Raw genomic sequence first — 22,299 nt, forward strand, 5'->3', positions numbered from 1 at the left:
ACCAGCATGTGGAAGACTTCTGGATGAAGTCCCCCTTCACCCGGGTGGAGGTCGTGCCTGCTGAGGAAGTCTGCTTCCCAGTTATCCACTCCCGGAATGAACACTGCTGTCAGTGCTAACACATGATTCTCTGCCCAACGGAGAATCTTTGTGGCTTCTGCCATTGCCCTCCTGCTTCTTGTGCCGCCCTGTCTGTTTACATGGGCGACCGCCGTGATGTTGTCTGATTGGATCAGTACCGGCTGGTTCTGAAGCAGGGGCCTTGCTTGGCTTAGGGCATTGTAAATGGCCCTTAGCTCCAGAATATTTATGTGAAGCGAAATCTCCTGATTTGACCACAGCCCTTGGAAATTTCTTCCCTGTGTTACTGCCCCCCAGCCCCGAAGGCTGGCATCCGTGGTCACCAGGACCCAGTCCTGTATTCTGAATCTGCGGCCCTCTAGTAATGAGCCGTCTGCAGCCACCACAGCAGCGACACCCTGGTTCTTGCCGACAGGGTTATCCGCTGTTGCATCTGGAGATGGGACCCGGACCACTTGTCCAACAGGTCCCACTGGAAAGTCCTTGCGTGGAACATTCCGAATGGAATTGCTTCGTAGGAAGCTACCATTTTTCCCAGGACTCGAGTGCATTGATGGACCGACACCTGTCCCGGTTTTAGGAGGTTTCTGACTAGAGATGACAACTCCTCGGCTTTTTCCACTGGAAGAAACACTTTTTTCTGGTCTGTGTCCAGAATCATTCCCAGGAACAGAAGACGTGTCGTCGGGACCAGCTGTGATTTTGGAATATTGAGAATCCAGCCGTGCTGTTGCAGCACTTCCTGAGAAAGTGCTGCCCCCACTACCAACTGTTCCTTGGACCTCGCCTTTATCAGGAGATCGTCCAAGTACGGGATAATTAAAACTCCCTTCTTGCGAAGGAGTATCATCATTTCGGCCATTACCTTGGTAAAGACCCTCGGTGCCATGGATAACCCAAACGGCAGCGTCTGGAACTGATAGTGACAGTCCTGTACCACAAATCTGAGGTACTCCTGGTGAGGAGGGTAAATGGGGACATGTAGGTACGCATCCTTGATGTCCAGGGAGACCATGTAATCCCCCTCGTCCAGGCTCGCGATAATCGCCCTGAGCGATTCCATCTTGAACTTGAACCTTTTGATATAAGTGTTCAAGGATTTTAAATTTAAGATGGGTCTCACCGAAGCGTCCGGTTTCGGTACCACAAACATTGTGGAATAGTAACCCTTTCCTTGCTGAAGGAGGAGTACCTTGACAATCACTTGCTGTGAATGCAGTTTTTGAATAGCCACCAACACCGCCTCCCTGGCAGAGGGAGTTGCCGGTAAGGCAGATTTTAGGAAACGGCAGGGGGGAGACGTCTCGAATTCCAGCCTGTATCCCTGAGATACTACTTGAAGGACCCAGGGATCCACCTGTGAGAGAGCCCACTGTGCGCTGAAATTCCTGAGACGGGCCCCCACCGTACCCGGGTCCGCCTGTGAAGCCCCAGCGTCATGCTGTGGACTTACCGGACGCGGGGGAGGACTTCTGCTCTTGGGAACTGGCTGTGTGCTGCAGCTTTTTCCCTCTACCTTTGCCTCTCGGCAGAAAGGATGAGCCTCTAGCCCTCTTGCTTTTCTGGGGCCGAAAGGACTGTACCTGATAATACGGTGCTTTCTTTTGCTGTGGGGTAGCCTGTGGCAAAAAGGTCGATTTCCCAGCAGTAGCTGTGGACACAAGGTCCGAAAGACCCTCCCCAAACAGTTATACCCCCTTATAGGGCAAAACTTCCATGTGCCGTTTCGAGTCGGCATCGCCTGACCATTGCCGAGTCCATAACCCCCTTCTGGCGGCAATGGACATAGCGCTTATTTTTGATGCCAGCCGGCAAATATCCCTCTGTGCATCACGCATGTATAAGACAGCATCTTTTATATGCTCTATTGTCAGCAAAATATTGTCCCTATATTTATAGTATCAATATTATCCAACAGGGAATCTGACCACGCAGCAGCAGCACTGCACATCCAAGCTGATGCAATCGCTGGTCGTAATATAATGCCTGTGTGTGTGTATATAGCTTTAAGGGTAGTTTCCTGCTTTCTATCAGCAGGTTCCTTTAGGGCGGCCGTATCCGGAGACGGTAGTGCCACCTTTTTTGATAAGCGTGTCAGCGCTTTATCTACCCTAGGGGGTATTTCCCAACGTGACCTATCCTCTGGCGGGAAAGGGTACGCTGCCAATAACCGTTTAGAAATTATTAATTTCTTATTGGGGGAAGTCCACGCTTCCTCACACACCTCATTTAATTCCTCAGATGCAGGAAAAACTACAGGTAGTTTTTTCTCACCAAACATAATAACCTTTTTTTTTTGTGGTACCTGGGGTATTATCAGAAATGTGTAATACATTTTTCATTGCCTCAATCATGTAACGGGTGGACCTATTGGAGGGTACACTAGTCTCATCGTCGTCGACACTGGAGTCAGTATCCATGTCGACATCTGTGTCTGTCACCTGAGGTAGCGGGCGTTTTAAAGCCCCTGATGACATTTGAGACGCTGGAACAGGCACAAGCTGAGTAGCCGGCTGTCCTATGTCGTCAAACCTTTTGTGTAAGGAGTTGACACTGTCACGTAATTCCTTCCATAAGTCCATCCACACAGGTGTCGACCCCGCAGGGGGTGACATCACATTCACAGGCATTTGCTCCGCCTCCACATCATTTTCCTCTTCATACATGTCGACACAGCCGTACCGACACACAGCAGACACGCAGGGAATGCTCTGACAGAGGACAGGACCCCACAAAGCCCTTTGGGGAGACAGAGGGAGAGTATGCTAGCACACACCAGAGCGCTATATACCACAGGGATATCACCTATAAAGAGTGTTTTCCCCTTATAGCTGCATATATATATAATACTGCGCCTAAATTTGTGCCCCCCCCCCCCCCCTCTGTTTTTTACCCTTTCTGTAGTGCAGGACTGCAGGGGAGAGCCAGGGAGCAATCCTTCCAGCGGAGCTGTGAGGGAAAATGGTGTCAGTGTGCTGAGGGAGATGGCTCCGCCCCTTTTTTGGCGGGCTTTCTCCCGCTATTTTAATATATCTGGCAGGGGTTAATATACACCTATATAGCCTCTGGGGTTATATATGGTGTAAGTTTGCCAGCCAAGGTGTTAATATTGCTGCTCAGGGCGCCACCCCCAGCGCCCTGCACCCATCAGTGACCGGAGTGTGTGGTGTGCATGAGGAGCAATGGTGCACAGCTGCAGTGCTGTGCGCTACCTTGGAGAAGACAGAAGCCTTCAGCCGCCGATTTTCCGGACCTTCTTGCTTCTGGCTCTGTAAGGGGGACGGCGGCGCAGCTCCGAGAACGAACGACGAGGTCGGGTCCTGTGTGCGATCCCTCTGGAGCTAATGGTGTCCAGTAGCCTAAGAAGCCCAAGCTAGCTGCAAGCAGGTAGGTTCGCTTCTTCTCCCCTTAGTCCCTCGGTGCAGTGAGCCTGTTGCCAGCAGATCTCACTGTAAAATAAAAAACCTATATATACTTTCTTTCTAGGAGCTCAGGAGAGCCCCTAGTGTGCATCCAGCTCGGCCGAGCACAGATTCTAACTGCGGTCTGGAGGAAGGGAATAGAGGGAGGAGCCAGTGCACACCAGGTAGTCCTAAATCTTTCTTTAGATGTGCCCAGTCTCGTCTATTCCCCATGGACGTTAGAGAAATAGGGGTGACTGTGGTGGAAAAAGATTTGGGGGTGCTCATGGATAATAGGCTTACAGTACACAATGTCAAAATGCTGCAAAAAAGGCAAGTAAAGTGCTCGCATGCATAAAACGGGGCATTGAGACCAAGGACAAGGATGTAATCCTGCCACTGTACAAATCATTGGTACGTCTGTATCTGGCATATTGTGTTCAGTTCTGGGCACCATATTATAAAACAGATATAGGAGAACTAGAAAGGGTTCAAAGGCGGGCTACTAAACTGATTAAATGGTTAGAGACACTGGAGTACGAGGAAAGGCTTCCGTATACAGCGTAGGGAAGGGTTCTTCACGGTAAGGGCAATAAAAATTTGGAACTTCCTGCCGGAGAAGATAGTAATGGCAGACTCTGTAAATGCATTTGAAAACCGATTAGACAAATTTCTAACTGGAAAGAGTATCCAGGGTTATAGCATTTAACACAGTGACATTAATCTGGGAGTGGTAAGAGTCATTGTTGTCAATTGGTACTAAGCATTACATCAGCAGGTACATTATAATATGATCACAGAATACAGGTTGAACCCGATGGGCATTTTGCCTCTTTTCAACCTCACTAATTATGTAACTATGTGACTATTACCTTATATAGGAGTTTAGCCGTATTCAGACGCATAGCAAAAGAAACAACAGTAATAATTATTAGACTCGTATGCATTAGGCACATATCCAACTATTCATACTCAAAAGGTAGTTAGATTCTTAGTGCTGTATTACCCAGCTCAGGAGAGTGGGATACGACGAGACTCACCTCACTTCCAGGACCGATCAATACGTTAGCGACCGCTGAGTGGATCCAGACACTAATAGTGTACACACTCGCCCCGTGAACCTACAGTGAACACAGATGCCCAAGTGAACAAAGCTGCACAAGTCACACAGCTGCCTATGCTGCGCCTGGGTCCTTTTAGATACACAGTGTCTCAGATGGAAGCCGAAAATGGTTCATGGGAGGGGTGAGCAGGGGAGCGTCTGACTCCCCACAGCTGACATCAATCCCAGGGATGGTGGCCTCATACTACCTCTGGAGCCTAGCACGGTGCACCCTAGGTGGCAGCAGCATCAGTGACTGGTAGTCTCCTCCAAAACAGTGCGGCTGTGTCCGTGTTCCCCCTCTAAGCAGAACCGATGTCTTACCTTCTCCCCATGCTCCGGTCACAGCCAAGTAACTTCTGCTGGACTTGCTAGTATATCCGATGCAGACTCCCGCCAAAACAGCACTGTACATGTGGGTAAGCGTTGTCATGACTCGGCGGGGCATTGTTGGAGCTACTCTCTCTAAGGTAGGTGTAAGACGCTTTTTAGAAAGATCACTCAAGAAAAAGACTATAAAAAAAAAAATAAGAAAGCTTATAGCTGCTAAAAACTAGAAGCCCTCTTGACCATGGACTGGCTCCTGCCACACCAAACAAAAACTGATTTGCCTGAGCCAGGAGGTGGACGGGCCCACTGCATGCTGGGAGGCCAAAAGCTTTGACCATTTGGTGCAAATCCACTGTCGCATCATCATATCCCAATGTTATCCTGTGGATAACCTGTGGACCCTGCAGGAGAAAAAACTGTTACAGCAGCTGGGAGAGTTACATGAAATGAGGAGCTGGTGCAGCTGGTTAATGAGCTCGAGGATATCACAGGAACTATACAGCAGCTGCAGCTTAGATGTGGAAAGCTGTGGAGGTGGCTCTCTAGGAGAAGGTAGATCTGATGGTGGGTGAACAAGTGCCAGATGTGGAAGCTTCTAGGTACACATTGGGGATCTGGTGGTGGCTGTGGTCTCTCAGGGTCTGGTCTAGGATTGGCCATCAACTATTCATGATCAGGAATCATTGATGGTTCATATCTGATGATAACTAGTTTTACCATCAAAGGCAGAGAGCCAGGTAGTTATCCGCCATCGATAGTAGCTGTGAAGATACTGGGTTCCAAATCACTCAAGCACAGTGGTAGATGAAAAACCAACAGTGGTTTATTGAACAGAATGGGCTATAAACCGCTCAGCACACCTCTGTAATCCAATTCTACATGACAATTCCCACCACAAACTCCTGACACAATATAATTTCTTAGTCAAGGAGCATAGAATCTCGTTCAGCTCTCTGGTTAGCTCTACTTATACCCCCAGAAGCTTCATATTACATGGAGTGTGTGTGACTTCTTTGTCTAAGGATCTTACAGCATTGGAATACAATACATATTCTAATCAAGGTGATTACATCAGCCAGAGAGCAACCATGTCTGGTCAGCTCACTGTTGGACAATAGGGAGTAAATAAGAAGGGACAATGGTACCTTATATGACTCACCCTTTGAGTGTCCACTGTGGTGGTAGTAAACAATAGAAAACTAGGTCTAACTTGAATACATTATCTAAAGGGTAACAGATTACATAACACAATTGCATATATTAACAATATTAAGGTTGATTTAAACACAATATTGGGTGAGCAGTAATGGACATGTTATGGAGAATGAGGAAACAGATGAATGTATAGGGATATGGGGATAAAAAGTACATATCTGACATAAGAAATGAGGCAGAGCTATATTGTCACAGACCTCTTATTTCCTCACAGTAGCCATGGGCCAGATGTTATTTCCCATCATTTACAGACTTCTGCCGCTGCACCGAGATGCTAGGCTGTCAGCCAGTAGCCCTGCTCCGCTCCGGCTCTTACAAATAGTGTGCTGTTCCAGCTGGGAATGGGATGCCCCATCCACCTCACTGATGTGACAGGCTCAGCTGTCAGTCATGCAGCCCCACTGCGCCCACTCTCTCCGTACTCATACATACATGCCTTTCTGGGAGTGTCTCGTCCTGGTTGTCAGTGAGACAGAGTCTCTGGCACAGCTGTGTAATCATGATGTGAGTGTGTGTGCTGAATAGTGAGTACTGCTAGCAGCAAGTCTCACAGCTTAACTGCAGTGTAGCAGTGTGGTGGTGGTGGGGAGAAGGGGGTTGCTACACCAATGAGTCAAGGAATGGAGTAGTTGGATGGGACTCACACAGCAGGTGGTGAAAAGCTTAAAAATGAGGAGTGGTTGGAAGGGGAAGGAACTGGTAGGTTCAGAAGGGATTAGTGAGGGTAAGGACTCTCAAGGGAAATTGGAGTGGGATCCCACAGGTACCAAACTGGGTAAAGAGCAGCTTTTAGGAAGGAAATAGGTGAGCCAGACCCTGTGGTTGTCCCTTCTTTACCTCATGCGGGGTGGATCTTTGGACTCTCCACTTCCTGGGGAGTCTGGGTTCTTCTTGGCCACTGCAAAAGAAAAGAATTACCAGCGCTGGCTGATTATGTATGATTAATAGGTACTATACATCCGAAAGGCTTAGTGAATTAAAAACCACATTTATTCCACATGTAAAAACACATTAAAAAAAATTAAAAAAATTGGGAAATAAATTATTAAAAGTTAGAATATGCCACAATATGCCTGAGTTGATGATTTAGATGTCCACATCAACGGCTAATGACACTCAGAGGACCAATGTCACTGGAAATGTCCATCACTAGCAGTTCATGTGGACATCTAAATCATCAACACAGGCATATTGTGGCATGTTCTAATTTTTAATAATTTATTTCTCAATGTTATTTTTTTTTTTTTTTGTGTGTGTGTTTTTACATGTGGAATAACTGTGGTTTTTAATTCAATAAGCCTTTCGGATGTATAGTACCTATTAATCATACATGATCAGCCAGCGCTGGTAATTCTTTTCTTTTGCTGTATATTTATCCACCAGGGGATTTACCACCCCTCTTACCAGCTGCTATTGACAGCGCTGCCCCTCTCTCTCCTTGGCAACTACCTGGTGGTTCTGTGGTCATCTCAGGCCATGAACCTCCCAGATAAACATGACATGGTCATGGAGATGGGCCTGGGCTCTGTGAAGTAGGTGGAACAAGCAAAGTTGTGTCCCTTCTGAAAGGGCAATGGTGGACATTGTGAATGGTGAAGGGAAGGTTTTTGTCGACAAAGAGGGTTATGCCATATATAGCAGAAGCATGGGTCCTCAGCCTATATGATGTGCCACCATTAATGTGGACACTGTCTTGTCCGACCAAGCTTGATTTATGGGCTTTGTCATTTTTTTAAGCAGGATAAAGGCTGAGTTTTTTTTATTTCTGCAGTAGACTAGAATAAGCCCAGATAGTCCACTTCCATTATACCACCTGAATGTGACAGTCAGGGACCACCGTGCCATCACTTACCTGTATGCTTACACAAAACAGAATGATGGAACAGTTACAAGGTTTCTTTACATCTTCTGGGGTCCACTCCGAGATTAGACATTATGGCGTAATTGGAAAAAGATAATTTCTGTGCACCACACCCAGCGCAACAAGCAGACAATGGAGGGCGGCCCTAGGGTCAATTACACCAATGTAGATGCCTCTCCCCAGACACCAAAGTTACAAATAAAAAGGATGGATAGGAATAAGATACCACCAGGCGCCACAAATTTGATAAACAGAATAAGATGGGTATACAATACGTCCCTTATATAGCTGGATTCAATTTCAGATGACCAGACTTGTCTCCTCATTTATTAATATATTCACATGTGAAATATAAAACAGAAAATACCATCATGTGCAGACAGTATAAAATTTAATAACATCATGCAAGATGTAAACATGTAATAAGAATAAAAAACGGATGACAGCTACAGTGGAAACACGAAATAATTACCAGATGGTCTGAGAATAACCTCTGCACATCTCACCAGCCAGTCGATCCTGCTTAATAAGGACCAGATTCCTGTTCCCAGCTTCCTGATCCGGGTGGTCGTTGGTGATTTAAGAGCTTGTCTGAGAACTTCTATTGGGTTCTCAGACCATCTGGTAATTATTTCGTGTTTCCACTGTAGCTGTCATCCGTTTTTTATTCTTATTACATGTTTACATCTTGCATGATGTTTATTAAATTTTATACTGTCTGCACAGGATGGTATTTTCTGTTTTATATTTCACATGTGAATATATTAATAAATGAGGAGACAAGTCTGGTCATCTGAAATTGAATCCAGCTACATAAGGGACGTATTGTATACCCATCTTATTCTATTTATTAAATTTGTGGCACCCGGTGGTATCTTATTCCTATCCATCCTTTTTATTATGGTGTAATTACTCAGACGGGAATATAAAACAGAATAAAAAATAAAAGCTTTAATGTAATAAGTAGATGCAAACAAAAGCTTTTATTATGAAATACAGGGGAGTATCCGCACCATATAGATGTAACATACAACAAACCACCGCAGATGGAACCCGGGTGACTCTAATGCACATGGTAATGTACAGGGTATATATGGACAGGATCTTGTATCAGAAAACACTCGGCACTCCTGATCAAGATGAGTGTCTGCAACAAGTTAGGCAAACTAGAAGTGAAAACACATTCCTATGGCCGCCATATTGTCGTGCAGCAATACAGATTGTGCAAACTGGTATTAGACATTCACATTTACACAAAGCACAAGATACAAAATAAACAGCAGAAAAAAGACCTAAGCATTTGGGATGTATTATTTAGGAAGTAAATATACAGACGGGTCCTCCGTTATCTTGGCTGGCTGAGGCATTAGTCGCGATCAGGCATACGCAGCGTACCTGGGCGCAAGGAGGCGCACCTAGTCGTAGGAAGGCACACAGAGCGTTTGGCGTTACCTTTGAGTGTAATACCTAAGATCATCCACCAGATGTCGCTTTTATAAATCACCAATGCCCAAGCGTGTGGTCTCCATTAAAATACAATACTAAACTACAGCGTAAGAACTACTTTACTGGTGCATCTCATTACTCTACATTATGCTACAGTATGTCAAAGTCTATGACAGTATATACAGTACAGGTGCAAATAGTACAGCATATACAGATGCAAATTAACGTGTTACAGATACAGTATGGTCTATTGATGTTAGGGATATGCGAGTGTCCAAATTCCGTAGTATTAAGTATAATGGGGAGAGATAAAAGCTCCTCCCTAAGTTTCTGGATGCCAAATCCCTGTGTGTATAGTTTATACAGATGCAAATGAAAGTGTTAAAACACTTGTGTATGCAGACACAACTAATGTGTGAAAGGAATAATGTAGCTCATTGACTTTACAGTATGTACAGTGCACAAAATGAGCGTCCGAGTCCCCTAACGGCATAAACAAACACCAATGGGGAGGAATCGCTCTTGGCAGTACTTTTACACATGAACTTGAGAATCTTCCATGCAGTGCTGTGGGCTAGCGATGAAGGCTCCGGTCTGCCACGCTGAGTACCGGGTTCGATTCCCAAAGTGTCAATTTTTTTTGTGTTCCAGTGACATTTACTTTATTATTTTTTCTGTGTAATCCATTGTAAAACATTCAACAGAAGGGTACACACAGGTTTCACACAAATCGGGGTAAATCTGCAGGAGTGACTCATTCACTATCTAAAATACACAGCGGTAATGAGCACGTATAGGCATACCAGTAAATATAAATTAGTGTATTCTGACGCAACTAACTGTTCGAGCAACACAGTACTGTAGATCGTCGGCGTTAGAGAATCTGTGTTGTACATTATAAGCTGTTCCTGCTAATTAGTACTCTAATAGAAAAAACTGTACAGAGATACTAAGGACAGTGATTTGGCATCCAGGAACTTAGGGAGGAGCTTTTATTTCTCTCCATTATACATAGAAAGATTAAACTTGCCACTCTACGTTACAAGCTGTTCGTGCTATTTAGTACACTACTAGTGTACTAAATAGCACGAAACCCATCACAACAGTTGCCCAGATCAAGAACACTCTCCAGGAGATAGGTGTATATGTGTCAAAGTAAACAATCAAGAGAAGACTTCACAAGAGTGAATATAGAGGGTTCACCACAAGATGTAAACCATTGGTGAGCAATAAAACAGGAAGACCAGATTAGAGTTTGCAAACAACATCTAAAAAAGCCTTTACAGTTCTGGAACAACATCCTGTGGACAGATGAGACAAATATCAACTTGTACCAGAGTGATGGGAAGAAAAGAGTATGGAGAAGGAAAGGAACTGCTCATGATCCAAAACCTACCAGCTCATCAGTGAAGCATGGTGGTGGTAGTGTCATGGCCTGGGCATGTATGGATGCCAATGGAACTGGTTCCCTTGTATTTATTGATAATGTGACTGCTGATAAAAGCAGCAGGATGAATGCTGAAGTGTTTTGGGCAATTTTATCTGCTCATATTCAGTCAAATGCTTCGGAACTCACTGGAAGGTGCTTCACAGTGCAGATGGACAATGACCCGACGCATACTGCGAAAGCAACCAAAGCGGTTTTTTAAGGCAAATAAGTGGAATGTTATGCAATGGCCAAGTCAATCACCTGACCTGAATCCGATTGAGCATGCATTTCACTTCATGAAGACAAAACGGAAGAGAAAATGCCACAAGAATAAGCAGAAACTGAAGACATTTGCAGTAGAGGCCTGGCATAGCATCACCAGGGATGAAACCCAGCATCTGGTGATGTCTATGCTTTCCAGACTTCAGGCTGTAACTGACAAAAGGATTTGCAACAAAGTATTAAAAAGTAAAAGTTTAATTAAGGATTCTGGAAACAAAGGAAGAAACAAGAGAGCGACTATGGTGTAGTATTTTTCAATCAGTTTTGTCTAGTGATGAGCGGATTCGGTTTTACTCAGATCTCAAAACAGAATCTTATTGGCTATCCAAAACACATGACATCTGTAAGCCAATAAGATGCCGTTTTGAGAACAGAGTAAAACCGAATCCGCTCATCACTAGTTTTGTCACACGCAAGAATATTATAGCGTACGGATTACGGCTTGACACATGGCATATCAGTCCCCCATTCTTTAGTCCAGGTTACTACTGGGATCTAAATGCTGCTAGGAGACACAAAGAATCGCTATATAGCGTAGTATATTTCCGTATCTGGGATTAAATTCAGTTATCACACAAAATTTATATGCGTACCAGATAAATAAATATTTGCATATCAGTATGGATATTGTATCCAGGTCTTCATCTAGGAGATGGTAATCAGATCGCCCTTGGAAAATATGTCAAAGCTCCAATTCACGAAACACTGATCCGGGCTGCGACCACATTAAGTAGTAAAGTACTTTTTGTTGAACTGGACGAGCGCACTGATCTACTGATTTACAATATTTGATTTAGGATTGTTTAGTTTGTACCATTACTTTTGGTCCCTTAAAAAGTGGGAGGCACATATAAAAACCTTTTAATTCCTACACCATTCACCTGATTTTGATGTATATACCCTCAAATTAAAGCGGAAAGTCTGCAGTTAAAGCACATCTTGTTTGTTTCATTTCAAATCCATTGTGGTGGTGTATAGAGCCCAAAATATGAGAATTGTGTTGATGTCCCAATATATATGGACCAGACTGTATATTGCATGAAGCATAGGAGATAGGATTGACCCTTGAGGAACATTGCATGACAGTGATAATTATACTCCAGAAGATTTAAATGGTTCCGTGCTTGGGTAATGTCTAATATGTTCAACAAGAGCGGATTTATTTCTCTCACAGCATGAAAACGGCTTCTCACCTGTGAAACCGCTGATGTGTAACAAGACCTGATTTCTGTCTAAAACATTTCACACACTCAGAACATGGAAATGGCTCCTCACCAGTGTGACTTCTCTGATGTGTAACAAGATCTGATTTCTGTGGAAAACATTTCATACACTCAGAACAGGAATACGGCTTCTCACCTGTGTGACTTCTCTGATGTGTAACAAGATCTGATTTCTGTCTAAAACATTTCCAACAGTTAGAACAGGAATACGGCTTCTCACCTGTGTGACTTCTCTGATGTGTAACAAGATTTGATTTCGATGCAAAACATTTCCCACACTCAGAACATGGAAATGGCTCCTCACCAGTGTGACTTCTCTGATGTGTAACAAGATCTGATTTCTGTGGAAAACATTTCATTCACTCAGAACAGGAATACGGCTTCTCACCTGTGTGACTTCTCTGATGTGTAACAAGATATGATTTCGATGCAAAACATTTCCCACACTCAGAACAGGAATACGGCTTCTCACCTGTGTGACTTCTCTGATGTGTAACAAGATTTGATTTATTTGTAAAAAATTTCCCACACTCAGAACATGGAAATGGCTTCTCACCAGTGTGACTTCTCTGATGTCTAACAAGATCTGATTTATATGTAAAACATTTCCCACACTCAGAACAGGAATACGGCTTCTCACCTGTGTGACTTCTCTGATGTGTAACAAGATTTGATTTCGATGCAAAACATTTCCCACACTCAGAACAGGAATACGGCTTCTCACCTGTGTGACTTCTTTGATGTGTAACAAGATTTGATTTTTTTGTAAAAAATTTCCCACACTCAGAACATGGAAATGGCTCCTCACCAGTGTGACTTCTCTGATGTGTAACAAGATCTGATTTCTGTGGAAAACATTTCATACACTCAGAACAGGAATACGGCTTCTCACCTGTGTGACTTCTCTGATGTGTAACAAGATATGATTTCGATGCAAAACATTTCCCACACTCAGAACAGGAATACGGCTTCTCACCTGTGTGACTTCTCTGATGTATAAAAAGATCCGATTTCTGTGCAAAACATTTCCCACACTCAGAACAGGAATACGGCTTCTCACCTGTGTGACTTCTCTGATGTGTAACAAGATTTGATTTATTTGTAAAAAATTTCCCACACTCAGAACATGGAAATGGCTTCTCACCAGTGTGACTTCTCTGATGTCTAACAAGATCTGAATTATATGTAAAACATTTCCCACACTCAGAACATGGAAATGGCCTCTCACCTGCCTTAGCTGGCTGATGAGTAATACGGTTTGTGTTCTGTGTAAAACATTTGGCATCTGTAGAACAGGGAAACTCTGTATCTAATCTCAGAGCTGTAATAGAGTGATCAGGAGAACATTTCCCAGGATCAGGGGGATCAGCTGATAGAGCTTGATGTATAATTGGGGTAATGGTATTATCTCCTGGAGAATCCTGTCTACTGTCATTATCTGTTATTTCACAATCCAGGGATAACATTAGATGTACTTCTGAGATATTCCTGCTTGTGGGTCCATCTGCTGGAAATAAAATACATTAATATATAAAATGAGCAGACAAGACCCAGGATGTTACAGGATACAATATATAATTCTATAACTGCCATTTTCTTTTACCTGTAATCGTTGCTTTTATGTTTATTAAAAAAACAAAAAAGCTAGGATGCTTAGACTGGATCTTGATCAACATGGAAGGCTCAAGTGGGATTACTAGAGGTGACCTGGACGCTCAAGTGGGATTACTAGAGGTGACACAGACGCTCATATGGGATTACTAGAGGTGACACGGACGCTCATGTGGGATTACTAGAGGTGACGTGGGCGCTCATGTGGGATTACTAGAGGTGACGTGGGCGCTCATGTGGGATAACTAGAGGTGACATGGACGCTCATGTGGGATTATTAGAGGTGACATGGACGCTCATGTGGGATTACTAGGTGGTGACATGGACACTCATGGGGGATTATTAGAGGTGAGATGGACGATCATTTGGGATTACTAGAGGAGACATTGGCGCTCATGTGGGATTATTAGAGGTGACACAGGGACTCATGTGGGATTACTAGAGGTGACATGGATGCTCATGGGGATTATTAGAGGTGACATGGACGCTCATGTGGGATTACTAGGTGACATGGGCACTCATGTGGGATTATTAGAGGTGACATGGACGCTCATGTGGGATTACTAGGAGGTGACATGGACGCTCATGTGGGATTACTAGGTGACATGGGCGCTCATGTGGGATTACTAGAGGTGACACAGGCACTCATGTGGGATTACTAGAGGTGACACGGACGCTCATGTGGGATTACTAGAGGTGACATGGACGCTCATAGGGGATTATTAGAAGTGACATGGACGCTCATGTGGGATTACTAGTAGGTGACATGGACGCTCATGTGGGATTACTAGAGGTGACACGGACGCTCATGTGGGATTACTAGAGGTGACACGGACGCTCATGTGGGATTACTAGAGGTGACACGGGCGCTCATGTGGGATTACTAGAGGTGACATGGATGCTCTTGGGGGATTACTAGGAGGTGACATGGACGCTCATGGGGGATTATTAGAGGTGACATGGACGCTCATTTGGGATTACTAGAGGTGACATGGGCGCTCATGTGGGATTACTAGAGGTGACGTGGGCGCTCATGTGGGATTGCTAGAGGTGACGTGGGCGCTCATGTGGGATTACTAGGAGGTGACGTGGGCGCTCATGTGGGATTACTAGAGGTGACACGGGCGCTCATGTGGGATTACTAGAGGTGACACGGGCGCTCATGTGGGATTATTAGAGGTGACACGGGCGCTCATGTGAGATTACTAGAGGTGACATGGATGCTCATGTGGGATTACTAGAGGTGACATGGACATTGCTATAAAAAAACACCAAAGAAGAGAAAGTGCTGTCCTGTTTGCGCACTAATAAATAATATATAACCTTTATTAAGTACAGTAAAGTATGTAAGATAAATCGTTGAAATATTAAACACAAAGTTAAGTGTATAAAGAGCTGAATAAAGTAATAAATATAAGATTTTACTCACCGATAAATCTATTTCTCGTAGTCCGTAGTGGATGCTGGGACTCCGTAAGGACCATGGGGTATAGCGGCTCCGCAGGAGACTGGGCACATCTAAAGAAAGCTTTAGGACTACCTGGTGTGCACTGGCTCCTTCCACTATGACCCTCCTCCAGACCTCAGTTAGGATACTGTGCCCTGAAGAGCTGACACAATAAGGAAGGATTTTGAATCCCGGGTAAGACTCATATCAGCCACACCAATCACACCGTATAATTCGTTATATTATACCCAGTTAACAGTATGAAATATTAACGGAGCCTCGTAACAGATGGCTCAACAATAACCCTTTAGTTAACAATAACTATATACAAGTATTGCAGACAATCCGCACTTGGGATGGGCGCCCAGCATCCACTACGGACTACGAGAAATAGATTTACCGGTGAGTAAAATCTTATTTTCTCTGACGTCCTAAGTGGATGCTGGGACTTCGTAAGGACCATGATTATACCAAAGCTCCCAAACGGGCGGGAGAGTGCGGATGACACTACAGCACCGAATGAGAGAACTCAAGGTCCTCCTTAGCCAGGGTATCAAATTTGTAGAATTTTGCAAAAGTGTTAGACCCTGACCAAGTAGCAGCTCGGCAAAGTTGTAAAGCCGAGACCCCTCGGGCAGCCGCCCAAGAAGAGCCCACCTTCCTCGTGGAATGGGCTTTTACAGATTTAGGATGCGGCAGTCCAGCCGCAGAATGCGCAAGCTGAATTGTGCTACAGATCCAGCGAGCAATAGTCTGTTTTGAAGCAGGAGTACCCAGCTTGTTGGGTGCATACAGAATAAACAGCGAGTCAGTTTTCCTGACTCCAGCCGTCCTGGAAACATAGATTTTCAAGGCCCTGACTACGTCCAGTAACTTGGAATACTCCAAGTCCCTAGTAGCCGCAGGCACCACATTAGGTTGGTTCAAATGAAAAGCAGATATCACCTTAGGGAGAAACTGAGGACGAGTCCTCAATTCTGCCCTATCCATATGGAAAATCAGATAAGGGCTTCTACATGACAAAGCCGCCAATTCTGACACACGCCTGGCCGAAGCCAAGGCCAACAGCATGACCACTTTCCACGTGAGATATTTCAAATCCACGGTTTTTAGTGGCTCAAACCAATGTGACTTTAGGAAACCCAACACCACGTTGAGATCCCAAGGTGCCACTGGAGGCACAAAAGGGGGCTGAATACGCAGCACTCCTTTAACAAATGACTGAACTTCAGGCAGTGAAGCCAGTTCTTTCTGAAAGAAAATCGACAGAGCCGAGATCTGGACCTTAATGAAACCCATTTTAGGCCCATAGTCACTCCTGACTGTAGAAAGTGCAGAAATCGACCCAGCTGAAATTCCTCTGTTGGGGCCTTCCTGGCCTCACACCAAGCAACATATTTCCACCATATGCGGTGATAATGTTTTGCAGTGACATCTTTCCTGGCTTTAATCAGCGTAGGAATGACTTCCTCCGTAATGCCCTTTTCTTTTAGGATCCGGTGTTCAACCGCCATGCCGTCAAACGCAGACGCGGTAAGTCTTGGAACAGACAGGGCCCCTGCTGCAGCAGGTCCTGTCTGAGCGGCAGAGGCCATGGGTCCTCTGAGATCATTTCTTGAAGTTTCGGATACCAAGCTCTTCTTGGCCAATCCGGAACCACAAGTATAGTCCTTACTCCTCGTCTTCTTATTATTCTCAGTACCCTGGGTATGAGAGGTAGAGGAGGGAACACATAAACCGACTGGTACACTCACGGTGTCACTAGAGCGTCCACAGCTATCGCCTGAGGGTCCCTTGACCTGGCGCAATATCTTTTTAGCTTTTTGTTTAGGCGGGACGCCATCATGTCTACCTGTGGCCTTTCCCAACGGTTTACAATCATTTGGAAAACTTCTGGATGAAGTCCCCACTCTCCCGGGTGGAGGTCGTGCCTGCTGAGGAAGTCTGCTTCCCAGTTGTCCACTCCCGGAATGAACACTGCTGACAGTGCTAACACGTGATTTTCCGCTCATCTGAGAATCTTTGTGGCTTCTGCCATCGCCATCCTGCTTCTTGTGCCGCCCTGTCGGTTTACATGGGTGACCGCCGTGATGTTGTCTGACTGAATCAGTACCGGCTGGTTTTGAAGCAGTGGTCTTGCTTGACTTAGGGCATTGCAAATGGCCCTCAGCTCCAGAACATTTATGTGTAGGGAGATCTCCTGGTTTGACCATAGTCCCTGGAAGTTTCTTCCCTGTGTGACTGCCCCCCAGCCTCGAAGGCTGGCATCCGTGGTCACCAGGACCCAGTCCTGTATGCCGAATCTGCGGCCCTCTTGAAGATGAGCACTCTGCAGCCAACATAATAGAGACACCCTGGTCCTCGGAGACAGGGTTATCAGCCGATGCATCTGAAGATGCGATCCGGACCACTTGTCCAACAGGTCCCACTGAAACGTTCTTGCATGGAACCTGCCGAATGGAATTGCTTCGTATGAAGCTACCATTTTTCCCAGGACTCGCGTGCAGTGATGCACCGACACCTGTTTTGGTTTTAGGAGGCCTCTGACTAGAGATGACAGCTCCTTGGCTTTCTCCTCCGGGAGAAACACTTTTTTCTGGTCTGTGTCCAGAACTATCCCCAAGAACAGTAGGCGTGTGGTAGGAACCAGCTGTGACTTTGGAATGTTTAGAATCCAACCGTGCTGTTGTAGCACTTCCCGAGGTAGTGCTACCCCGACCAACAACTGCACCTTGGACCTCGATTTATCAGGAGATCGTCCAAGTACGGGATAATTAAAACTCCCTTTTTTCGAAGGAGTATCATAATTTCGGCCATTACCTTGGTAAATACCCTCGGTGCTGTGGAGAGACCGAACGGCAGCGTCTGGAATTGGTAATGACAGTCCTGTACCACAAATCTGAGGTACTCCTGGTGAGGATGGTAAATGGGGACATGCAGGTAAGCATCCTTGATGTCCAGAGATACCATGTAATCCCCCACATCCAGGCTTGCAATAACCGCCCTGAGCGATTCCATCTTGAACTTGAATTTTTTTATATATGTGCCCAAGGATTTTAAATTTAAAATGGGTCTCACCGAACCGTCCGGTTTCGGTACCACAAACAGTGTGGAATAGTAACCCCATCCTTGTTGAAGTAGGGGTACCTTGATTATCACCTGCTGAGAATACAGCTTGTGAATTGCCTCTAGCACAGCCTCCCTGCCTGAGGGAGTTGTCGGCAAGGCAGATTTGAGGAAACGGCGGGGGGGATCCACCTGTGAGCGAGCCCGCAGATCGCTGAAATTTTTGAGTCAGCCCCCCACCGTACCTGGCTCCGCCTGTGGAGCCCCACCGTCATGCGGTGGACTTGGAGGAAGCGGGGGAGGACTTTTGCTCCTGGGAACTGGCTGTATGCTGCAGCTTTTTTCCCCTACCTCTGCCTCTGGGCAGAAAGGACGCACCTTTTCTGTACCTGATAATACGGTGCTTTCTTTGGCTGTGAGGGAACATGGAGCAAAAACGTTGACTTCCCAGCTGTTGCTGTGGAAACGAGGTCTGAGAGACCATCCCCGAACAACTCCTCACCCTTATAAGGCAAAACTTCCATGTGCCTTTTAGAATCTGCATCCCCTGTCCACTGCCGAGTCCATAACCCTCTCCTGGCAGAAATGGACATTGCACTTATTTTAGATGCCAGCCGGCAAATATCCCTCTGTGCATCTCTCATGTATAAGACTGCGTCTTTAATATGCTCTATGGTTAGCAATATAGTGTCCCTGTCTAGGGTATCAATATTTCCCGACAGGGAATCTGACCATGCAGCTGCAGCACTGCACATCCATGCTGAAGCAATAGCTGGTCTCAGTATAATGCCTGAGTGTGTATACACAAACTTCAGGATAGCCTCCTGCTTTCTATCAGCAGGTTCCTTTAGGGCGGCCGTATCCGGAGACGGTAATACCACCTTTTTTGACAAGCGTGTGAGCGCTTTATCCACCCTAGGGGGTGTTTCCCAACGTGACCTATCCTCTGGCGGGAAAGGGTACGTCATTAGTAACCTTTTAGAAATTACCAGTTTCTTATCGGGGGAAGCCCATGCTTCTTCACACACTTCATTTAATTACTCAGCTGGGGGAAAAACTACTGGTAGTTTTTCTCCCCAAACATAATACCCCTTTTTGTGGTACCCGGGGTAAGATCAGAAATGTGCAACACATTTTTCATTGCCTCAATCATGTAACGAGTGGCCCTATTGGACATTACATTCTCCTCATCGTCGACACTGGTATCAGTATCCGTGTCGACATCTGTGTCTGCCATCTGAGGTAGCGGGCGTTTCAGAGCCCCTGATGGCCTTTGAGACGGCTGGGCAGGCACGAGCTGAGAAGCCGGCTGTCCCATATTTGGTATGTCGTCAAACCTTTTATGTAAGGAGTTAACACTTTCACGTAATTCCTTCCACAAGTCCATCCACTCAGGTGTCGGCCCCGCAGGGGGTGACATCACATTTATCGGCATCTGCTCCGCCTCCACATAAGCCTCCTCATCAAACATGTCGACACAGCCGTATCGACACACCGCACACACACAGGGAATGCTCTGACTGAGGACAGGACCCCACAAAGCCCTTTGGGGAGACAGAGAGAGAGTATGCCAGCACACACCAGAGTGCTATATAACATAGGGATCCCACTATAACTGAGTGTTTTTTCCCTTATAGCTGCTTACATTATGTATACTGCGCCTAAATTTAGTGCCCCCCCTCTCTTTTTTTTTTTTTACGTAAACTGTTTTTTATTGCGACAATGGTTATACAGGTTAAACAACAAAAGAATGACCTTAGAAGACAAAATCCTTGCCAATCAAACAGCAATCAATCACAATTAAGTCCTCTAACATACATGAAAACATTGTCTATTTTTAGTCTCAAACAAACATAGAAATAAGGATATGGTAAAACAGCGTAGCATAAGAGGTTAATGTAAGAAAAAAAAAGGGGGGGAAAAGAAGGAAGAGGTGGAGAGAGAGGGGGGGAGGGGGAAAGAAGGTAGCAAGTCGTATGTTTAGAATAGAGGTAATTGTTTAAAAACGTAAAAAACATAAATGAGTCCTAGAATAAGAAAGGCAAGGAGCGTAATCGTCTAGGGGCCTGAGATGAGAGATGAGACGGGAGGATTTCGGGATCACTCCTTTAAGTATATAGTTTAGGTTGATATGTATGTCCTATATACGGATGATTCCTTAAACTCATACCATGGGAACCAAGTGGCTGTGAAGTCTACTGATCTTCCCAATGAGAAGGAAACTAGATCCTCCATGTCTAGAAAATAATCAATCTTATTGAACCATTGTTTAATTGAAGAAGATGAGGATGATCTCCATAGGATTGGTATGACGGCTTTGGCTGCATTATTAAGATGGCGTAATAGTGAACCCTTATAGGAATATGAACCTCTGGGAGTGAGGTTGAGGAGCCAAAACTCCGGGTCTCTGGGGACGGTACCTCCTAGTATCAATTCTGAGCATTTAAAAACTTCCCTCCAAAAGTGCATTATGAGAGGACATTCCCACCATATATGCAGAAAGCTTCCTGGGGCTCCTCTACATCGCCAGCAAAGGCCTGAAAGGGTCGGAAACATCTTATTAAGCGCCAAAGGAGTCCTGTACCACCTATAAATCAGTTTATAAAGAGTTTCCATTGTCGACAAACATAGCGCACTTGCCTGGGTGTTGCGAAATATCAATTCCCAATTAGATTGTGAAGCCAGCATCGGCATTACTTTCTCCCAGGCACTCATGAAAGTAGGGGGTTGAGGAAAGAGGTCCTCTATAATGATCACATAAATCTGGGAAATGGTGTGTGTGGGAGCTTGAGGGGAAACGCACATCTTTTCAAAAGCGGTGAGTTCTCTGGTCATATCAGAGAGATGTTTGGAGGATGTTACAAAGTGATGAACCTGGAGAATTTCCAAAAATCAGATTTCGTTATTGTCCAGAGGGATTGAATATCTGAAAACGAACGTACCCTACTCGAACTCACCAGCTGACCGACCCTGAAAAGCCCCTTCTCTGCCCATGAGGCGAAGGCCGTTCCTTGGAGACCCGGAGTAAACTCAGAATTAGAGATGAAAGAAGTCAATGGTGACCATTTGGAAGATATGTGACCTCTCAACCTAAGTGAGCTCCACACTTTAAGTGTGGGGGATACTGTGGGATGGGACACCTTTGGGAGGACTGGTAGCCATGGCGTGATTTCTATATAGTGTGGGAGGCAGCCTTCCTCTAGGAGCACCCATTGTCTACAGTCTTTTGCCCGTGTCCATTCCAGGACTCTATTCAGGTGTATTGCATGATAATAACTGGGGACGTGTGGAAGTTGTTGTCCTCCCTGATGTTTTCTCCGAAATAATATATCGTGCTTAAATCTAGGTGTATTGCTACCCCAGACAAAAGCTCGAATAAGACCTTGGATGTCCCTAAACCATTGGGGGGGAATGTATATGGGGAGGGTTTGGAGAAAAAACAATATCCTAGGTAAGGCATTCATTTTAACTACGTTAAATTCTACCAAACCAGGATAGTCGCAATTTCCTCCATTTTTGAAAATCTATGCAGAGTTTTTTCAACAAGGGGTCAAAATTTAGGGAAAAACATTTGGACATGTCATTAGATAATATAACCCCTAAGTATTTCAACTTATGGTCATGCCAAGTGAAGGGGAACGAGCACTTCAAGCCCGTTACCACAGTAGGGGAGGTAGTCAAATGTAGTGCTATAGATTTGGAGTAATTAATCTTGAAATTAGAAAGGGCTCCGAACCTATCAAATTCCATCATCAGGTTAGGGAGCGAGGTAACCGGGTTCGAAATCAAAGCTAATAAATCATCT

The 22,299-nt window shown here is 45.1% G+C and overlaps 2 protein-coding genes and 1 long non-coding RNA gene across 3 annotated transcripts in view; 1 reads left to right on the plus strand and 2 right to left on the minus strand.

Annotated features, from left to right (window-relative positions):
* LOC134984235 (uncharacterized) overlaps positions 1-22,299 on the plus strand; it is a 379,662-nt gene that overhangs the window by 99,573 nt on the left and 257,790 nt on the right. The window lies entirely within an intron of this gene.
* On the minus strand, positions 12,118-12,729 carry LOC134984233 (gastrula zinc finger protein XlCGF71.1-like). Its single transcript, XM_063949859.1, has one exon. It carries the CDS (start codon positions 12,727-12,729, stop codon positions 12,337-12,339), a length of 393 nt encoding a protein of 130 aa, XP_063805929.1. The 3' UTR covers positions 12,118-12,336.
* The window catches only part of LOC134984230 (oocyte zinc finger protein XlCOF22-like), a 49,467-nt gene continuing 39,897 nt past the window's right edge, over positions 12,730-22,299 (minus strand). Inside the window, exon 6 of the mRNA XM_063949857.1 lies at positions 12,730-13,877. Within this exon, the coding sequence (XP_063805927.1) occupies positions 12,730-13,877 (1,148 nt within the window). The remainder of the gene's footprint in view (positions 13,878-22,299) is intronic.

The sequence above is a fragment of the Pseudophryne corroboree genome, assembly GCF_028390025.1.
Source record: "Pseudophryne corroboree isolate aPseCor3 chromosome 3 unlocalized genomic scaffold, aPseCor3.hap2 SUPER_3_unloc_41, whole genome shotgun sequence".
Taxonomy (NCBI): Eukaryota; Metazoa; Chordata; class Amphibia; order Anura; family Myobatrachidae; genus Pseudophryne; species Pseudophryne corroboree.

Bases quoted from the DNA above. Each gene is read 5' to 3' on its own strand.
- LOC134984233 (XM_063949859.1), bottom strand. From the start codon at position 12,729: ATGAAATGTTTTCCACAGAAATCAGATCTTGTTACACATCAGAGAAGT.